The sequence below is a fragment of the Euphorbia lathyris genome, chromosome 5 (assembly GCF_963576675.1).
Source record: "Euphorbia lathyris chromosome 5, ddEupLath1.1, whole genome shotgun sequence".
Classification (NCBI taxonomy): Eukaryota; Viridiplantae; Streptophyta; class Magnoliopsida; order Malpighiales; family Euphorbiaceae; genus Euphorbia; species Euphorbia lathyris.
In genome coordinates this window covers 46,179,667-46,187,586 of record NC_088914.1, presented here as the reverse complement: position 1 = coordinate 46,187,586, position 7,920 = coordinate 46,179,667, and the positions used below count along the sequence as shown (strand labels likewise).

Here is a 7,920-nt window from a genome sequence, read left to right as displayed (position 1 = left end):
ATGGTTATTAGGTAATAAGTTATACAGGCATCTTAATTCTTAAATATGCAGAGCCTGCAACTATTATAAGGATGCAAACACCAATATCAATGTTTCAGAAGAAAAGAGTAAGTGAGATGTAGTGTAGAAGAAAAGGACTATAAATTCTAATATCTGGCTACAGAACTTAGCCTTTCTTTTTTACAATTCCTCACGAGTCGACAGATAGCTTCCAAGTCCAAGATTAAGATTGTAAATAAATTTAAGATTATATTAACTGACATGCTTTGAAGGTTGGAAACAAACATTGGCCTTAGATAATTTGTAAATCTTGAGAAAGTTATTTAACTCTCTGATTTAGCCTGTGGCAAGCCAAGCAAAAGTTGAGTTTGTATTGTTCCTGCAAATCCCTTTGGTGGAATCTAATAGAAACAAGGTTAGAATAATAAGGAATTTCTATGGTGAAACTCCCTAATGATCACTGAAACATGCAACTAATTACAGCCTGTTGGGAATGCAGTTGATTCTAGAAGCTAAGTAGTAAGGAGTGGCAGGAAAGTTTGTTATAGTTTTTAGATAGCTAATGTTGATGTGACATTATAGTTACCATGCATTTTGTATGATATGTGCCTGCTCTTTTCATAATCAATAATTAAGAGAATTCATAAAGCATTTATGCAATCAGAGAGAGGTATGTGTTTGAGTTAGCCTATCATTTGTCTAGTTTAATCACGCCTCATCCGAGTTATCTCCATGTGCTTCAAAGCAGAGATGATGCAGAAGACATCAAATTCTTCGAGACCTCATGTTGATAGCGCACAACGCTCTACAACACTAGAGTGTTCTTCTTCCATGAATCAAGCTTAACAAGCTCTAGATCGTTTCAGATCTACCTACCATACTGATAATCTAAGCTTGATTTTAGCTTCAGCTGTTATAACCCCAAGTAACATTGCCATCACACATATATGCTAAACGCTTGCTTAACTTCCTACTTTAGGATTTGGAGCCAAAAGGGCTAGAGATCGATACTTTAGTTTTTTCTTGGCTAATCAACTCCATCTCCAAGGACATTCTTGACTTATTTCTCTATGCTTTCTCAGCTTGAGCTCTCTCGAAACAACTTAAACATCTTAAACATAAACATGAGCATAGCATAACATAGGGCAGTCTCACTATATTATTTCATGAAATTAAAGAGATTTTGGGAAATCAATGTGTTACAACCTGATACGGTATCGTTTAATTGGACCGTAAGTCAAAGGCTTCTAGCTTTATGCCGAACTCAACACTTAGGCCTAGTCTCATTAAGGCCCATGAACGAACTTCGCTTCGGTCAAGAACTTACTTTCAGTTAAATAACGTCCCTTCGGGAGCTGTCTAAAGATGACATGTGGACCAAGAACACTAGATTCCAAAGGCACGTCACGTCTTTCAGAGCGGAAATCTATGGTCCAAAATCCAATATTATTATAATTCACATTTGGAATTTTATTTTAACAATTAAAATCAGTTTCCTATATATCCAACATGTAATAGTCGTAATCTCTCAATAACTGGCTCGAATATTAATCCAATTAAATTCATCCGGTTAGCCGAGTTATGATACACAAATTCTGTTTGCTTCAAAATTTATATATAACTATTATATTACATATTTCAAGTTTCCCTAAATATTAATTAAATCCGAATTAATAAATTAATACTCTTATTATTAATAAGATGTCAATAACGTCTCGGGACTAAGACATAAACCAACAAATTTTACGATTCCTCTATTTCGATGCAAGTGGGCAGAAAATCAATGTGGTTGGAAAACAAAGGAATTGGGTTTCACTTTGGTGGACTTAAGATGTTTCACTAATAGCGATGAATCTTTTTTCTTGTATGTATTTTAATGTCATAGATCAAATTGATCACCATTGACGTGTTGTTATTCAAGGAAAAATAAGTATTGTTGGTGTTGAGGATGTTGTTAATGAAGAATAGTATGATCAGTTTGATGACATCCTGACTTTATCCATTAGTGTGCAGCATGTACAAGAAGGGGAATACCTTATTGATGATGAAGAGTATCATCATGCCGAAAGGATATGTGTTGATTTCTAATGGATTAAAACACTATTTGGCTTCTCATATATCTAAAACGTTGGTTTTTGGCCCATGATATGTTATTTGGTAACACTGACCTATCCAAAATGTTAGTCTTTGCACCCTAATCTATTATTCGGTTACATTTTTCCTCTGACCTATCCAAAATTTATCAAATCTCAACCATCCACACCTATTGAGGTTTCATAAATTTTGATTAGGTCAGGGGACAAATGTAGCCAAATAATAGGTAAGGTGACGAAAATAAACATTTTGAATACGTCAAAAGACAAATGTTACCAAATAATAGATCGGCGGCAAAAAAAAAAAAAAAAAAAAAAAAAATTAGATAGAAAGGTCAAATAGTGTTTTAAACCATTTCTAATTGTTTAGAAATATTGTTTTAAATTGCTAATGCTGCCTGCAGATTGTATTTTCTATCTCCTAATACAAGTTTACATTCTTACTATTAGAGTAAGTAAAAAATAGCTTCCTGATCTATTTTTCAATGCGTTTATTGAGCTTAAGTCGAAAAGGTTATCTGGTCTGTTACAATATTTTTGGACATTGTATTTTTTTTTTGCCTTTATCATTAAAAGATCCTTAAAATGTTTTGATATATAGTATGTTGACAGTTTAAAGTTATACACATTTTTTCAGGGTAAATTAATGGCAATTGAACTTTACCTATTTTAAAATTGTGGCTACTGAACTTCAATTCTTAACGGTATAGTTATTGAACTTTACACGTTTTAACACCGGTGACCACTCAATTTTAACTAACTCCTCAAAATGATCGTTAACGACCTCAAAATGAAAATATTCAAAAATTAAAGTGTTCAGAACGACATTTACCTCATGAAACCACATTTTTTATTTTCCAAAATCACATTTTTAGAGCTTTGTCTCTCTAAAAATTCATTTTCTCTCATAACCAAACAACACCTAAATGGTCTCAAAATGAAAATTTTCAAGAATTAAAGTTCCTTCGAATATCATTAACTCTTCGAATTTTTTATTCTGAGACCGTGAATGGTCATTTTGAGGCATTGAGTAGCCACCGATATTAAAAGGTGTAAAATTCAGTGGTCATACCGTAAAGAGTTATAGTTCAGTGACCACAATATTAAAATGGGTAAAATCGAGTAGCCATAGATATAATTTACCCCATTTTTTCAGCAATAGCACACATGAGCATGAGTGAATGTGATGATTATGTTGGATAATGGATGGTGATAACCAAGTTTATTGAGATCAAGCTTTTGGAAATTTGTATAACTTTTAGGAAATCTTACTGTCATATAATATTTCAGGTTTGAGGTTGTCTAAATTAAGGATAATATTGTATATTTATTACTTGTAACGAGCAATTGTAAAGGCGTGTTATAAATATGTTGTTCTTATCACAACTCCACTCCCTTATATAAGTCATTATAAGTTACTACACACAAATTAAGAAATACAATTGCTATAGAATCAAATGAATGAATTTACATTGGTTAATAAAAAACTAATTACTCTCTCTCCTGTCATGGTTAGGGAATAAGCTTTGGAATGTTAAAAAACACATGATTAAGATAAAAAAAAATGTAATGTTTGAACAAAAAAACTAAATTAAAAGTTGTTAAATGACTTATATTTGAAAAAAAAAATTTAATAAAATGACTTATATAAGGGAACAAAGAGAATATATTATTTGTTACGGATTGTTAAAAGTGGCAGTTATAAAAACTATGTACTTGTTGAGCGGGATAGAATAAAGAAAATATTTTTAATGTGTGGGAAGGCAAGCTTATATAATATAGGGTTAAGGTGTAAAAATATTCCTAACATTTTGGATCAGGAGCAATTTTACTTCTAACGTCTAAAATGGTGTAATTTTACCCTTATCATTGGTAGCCAAGAGCAATTTTACGCCTAATGTTGATAATTTAGATCAATTCTAGACACTATTATAAAACACAGATATTTTGTTCCTTATTTTGTAAGGATTGCATATTTAGTTCTAAAAAAGATTTCATGTTTTTTTTATAATTTAATAATAGAATTGGAGATTAATATTTATAAATTCGGTGATTTTTTTGAATTTTTTTTTATCAAATTCGTACAAAAGATGATATTTTTTTATTTTTTTCACATCTATCATTTGTTACTAATAAAATGAAAGATTCATGACCGAGAAGACAATTTGATGAATTATTTTTCAAATTCATCCAGATTATTAACGTTAGAGGTAAAATTGTTGTTGATCGAATGTAATATAATATATAAAGTAAAGATGAGAAAGCAAAGAGTTAGTTAGTTAGAATAATAAAGAGAAAGAAGTGAAGATGTGGTAAAAAAGAGGGGTCTATTGATGCTTAAAAAAAGAAGAAGAAGAAGTCAATACCCGAACCCTAATCCAAATCCAAATCCAAAAAAGGTGCGTTCTTGACTTCTGTGAAAAGGGGAAAGGAAAGGAAGTTCAAGCAGATAAAGCAGCCTTGATTCTCTCAACAGTGCATGCTATCAAATTGTTAACCGTTGCTACAGAGCCAAGTGAGAGCTTGGCAGTAGGAAGTGAGTCGACTAATATCTGAAATGCAACAGTTAATAGAGATCCACTTCCATTTCCGTCTGGAAGAATAGCAAATCCAGATGGAAGAAGTGCCACGTAATCTGGATCCCCACCATTAAGTACTACATTCATCGCTACTATATCAACCGGTGCATATATCACATATGAACCTGTCGAATCTGTGCAGCTCTCTTGTAATATCAGCATGTTGCTCTGGCTAGAGTTTGCACTCTTTAAACATAAAATACAAATACATTAGGAATGGAATCATACTCACATTAATTGATGAATAAAAGAAAGAATACGTATGTATACTCACATTAACTCTTAGAAGAGAAACACAGTTGCCTGTGTCCCGGCCATTAGCTATATGTGCCATTTCTTGGACAATTCCACCATTTGATAGAATATCCCACTGTACGTAGTAATCAGTTTATTAGGTAATGAATTTTTATGTTAAGAGAAGAGAAAAAAGATATATACCTCATTCCGAGAATTGTCGTCCCTAAGAAAGTGGAAAACTTGTGTGGGTGTTACAGGTAGCCAGAAAGAAGTAGCAGCACTAAGAACAATACCAGGAGGTCTACCAGGATCATCAACACTTTTTCTAGTCATAACCCTGACATCATCTGCTCCTGTACCTGATAATGTTGTCCAAGTATGTGCTGTTGATGCACTGACTCCAGCACAAAAGCTAATTACCATTCTCTGAGCAAGCTTCAACATGCTCTTTCTTCCTTGTACATTTGTTATAACTCCAACCTCACTAGTTGGAATGTTTGTTGCCAATGCACTTGCTACACGTTCACATTGCCTATCCAGTGTACCTAACCAACGTTTTGCACCAAATGCCTTCCCTGAGCTAACTAACTGCTTGTATAGACTATGCACTCCTCTATCATCAACTTCCACATGTTCTACCCATGTCACCTTTGAGTAACCATTTGCCATCTCTTCAATTAAACAACCAGATGGCCTTCTCCTGCATCTTCCTCCCTCACTCGGACTCCCTCTTATATTATCCAACGAAACATCCACCACTGCCCATCTTCCCTCTCCCTCTTCTTTGCAGTATCTTACATAGTAACTCTCTCTTGTAGGAACCAGCGGACTAGGAACTTGAAATTCAGCCGTCATCTGAACCAACCAACCAACCAACACTTTTAACAATTTCATTCATTTATTTATCAAATAACTATATCTATATATATATATATATATATATCATTACCACTTGTAGAGCTCCATTGTAGTTTCCTGCAACTCCAGTTGATAGCACTTCATAAGTCATGGCTTTCGAGACAATCCCAGAAAACACTGTCGACCATTGATTCTGATTCATAACCAATCATTTTCACAAATTAAAATGTGTACAGTACAACAGTTATATACTCAACAGAAAATATATATATATAATATATATACCACATCCATGAGATACTCAACAAGGTTGATATGATTCATAATGACAACACAAGTTTCTCTTGAAGCCTCGCATTTAAAACCACTAGGCTTGGGTCCAATTCCTCTAGGAAAAATCCTAATATATTCCTCTTCATTTAAAACACAGTTTGTTCCATCAAGGTTGCTTATCCACAAAGGTTCACCCATCTGAGCCATTCTAATGAATTCCTCCATGGCTGCAACTGCCAGTTCTATTATTATAGGTTTATCAGCCTCACTTGTTGCGCCTACTGATCTAAGCAAGTCGCCTGCTCCGTACATTTCTCCTCCAATTCCAGCCAAATTTCCAACCCCAAGTTCGAGCGGGCGAGGAGGAAGTGGTGAAGAAATAAGAGGATAATTCACCACTGGCTTCCCTACATACTTTGCAGCAATTGCAGAAATCCGATCTATCTGTACACATTACTCAAAATTTGAAATCGGACAGAAAAAAGAAAGAAAAAGGAAACGATTGGAGTACGTAGGTACCTCTTCTCTTAATCTGGCATTTTCAAGCCTTAAGTGATGTTCATCAAAAGACATTTCACCAATAGCAGTAGGTCCTCCACAATTAGGGCATGAAGCATTACTGAGAGCTTCTCTGTAACGCATATTATCAGCCCTAAGTTTTTCATTCTCATTTCTGAGCTGAGTGTTCTCATGGCGCTCATGCTGAGTCTGTAAAGAAAACAAAATTAGCAACAAAAAGATATTGTAATATGTGTAAAGTCCATGGTAAGATTAGGTGTACCTTCATTTGGGTGCGTTTATTTTGGAACCAAAATTTGACTTGCAGTGGTTCTAAACCCAATTCACGACTAAGCTCTTTTCTTTGCTTGTCGTCCGGGTGCGGACATTCTTTGAAGAATCTAAGGAAAGGAAAGAAACCATATATACTTAGAAATAATAAAAGAAAAAATGTGAAGGTGAAGGTGAATTACGCACGCTTCCATCTCTTGTATTTGATGTTGGGTGTGGCGGTGATAACACTTTTTCTTGTTAGGGCGTGGATCCTGATCTTGATCTTGATCATCGTCAGGGTTATCGCTGCCTGATTTAGTGTTGGTGCTATCAAAATCGTCATCTCTGAGTGGAACTAAATCGGCTTCGGATGTGTTATGAGTGATGTCGAGATGGTGAAGTTGAGTGTCCATCAGATTTGGCTGCAGCATAACATGTATGTTTAAAAGATAAGATGATAGTTTGTAATTTAAGGCCAAAAAGAATTGAAATGAACCTGAGTAAGAGATCCAAAGGCATATGTAGGGATCATGGAAGGCGTGTTTCTGGGCGGAATCATTGCTCCGGCTGGCATATTTGGCTGCAGACAGAAGAAATGGGTCTTCTTCTTCTTACGTACCGAAAGTAAATAATAGGCGGTGTTGTTGAAAGAGAGAATGGATCTGAGCTTGAGATTACCTGGAAGACAGCTATGGCAAGAAGAAAGATGGATGAAAATGTGGCAGTGAGGAGTTATTGCAGAGGTATTGAGAGGGTGCAATAGCATTTAATGGCTCTTTCTCTTCTCTTCTCCACAAGGCAAGTGATGGAGGGAATACCCTTTTTTATTTTTATTTATAAATATTACTACTAGTATAGTAACTATATTTACAAATTCAAGTTTTTCCTTTTTTTCTTTGGACGAATGACGGCTACCAAATTCTACTCCCTTACTTTCTCAAATTCATGGAATGGAATTGTGCTGCTTTTTCCAACATCCAACTACTTACAGTTAGGAACATTAAGATTAACACTACTATTTCTTTTTAGCCTAAATTACACCCATGGCCACTCATCTTTACTAATTTCATATTATGCTCATTGAATTTCAATTTTTAACTGTATCACTA

General features: G+C 34.4%; 1 protein-coding gene across 2 annotated transcripts; it reads right to left on the bottom strand.

Moving 5' to 3' along the window:
• Positions 1-4,291: 4,291 nt before the first annotated feature.
• On the bottom strand, positions 4,292-7,636 carry LOC136231122 (homeobox-leucine zipper protein HDG2). Of its 2 annotated transcripts, XM_066020405.1 has the most exons (10): positions 7,490-7,636; positions 7,308-7,391; positions 7,016-7,233; positions 6,822-6,939; positions 6,560-6,748; positions 6,053-6,484; positions 5,859-5,960; positions 5,111-5,764; positions 4,947-5,042; positions 4,292-4,858 (listed from the first exon to the last, which is right to left on the bottom strand). In XM_066020405.1, exons 2-10 carry the CDS (start codon positions 7,383-7,385, stop codon positions 4,535-4,537), a joined length of 2,211 nt encoding a protein of 736 aa, XP_065876477.1. In that variant the 5' UTR covers positions 7,386-7,391; positions 7,490-7,636; the 3' UTR covers positions 4,292-4,534. The 2 variants fall into 2 exon arrangements, with proteins under 2 accessions (XP_065876477.1, XP_065876475.1); XM_066020403.1 differs by having other exon boundaries at positions 7,308-7,619.
• Between the last annotated feature and the right edge of the window lie 284 nt (positions 7,637-7,920).

What these genes read in the sequence shown, in the direction of transcription:
- LOC136231122 (XM_066020403.1), bottom strand. Translation starts at nt 7,577, where the DNA reads ATGCTATTGCACCCTCTCAATACCTCTGCAATAACTCCTCACTGCCAC. An exon ending in CCTTTGGATCTCTTACTCAG is followed by an intron (nt 7,234 to 7,307) that starts GTTCATTTCAAT and finishes GTTATGCTGCAG; the next exon opens with CCAAATCTGATGGACACTCA. An exon ending in TTTCTCTTCTAAGAGTTAAT is followed by an intron (nt 4,859 to 4,946) that starts GTGAGTATACAT and finishes TTATGTTTAAAG; the next exon opens with AGTGCAAACTCTAGCCAGAG.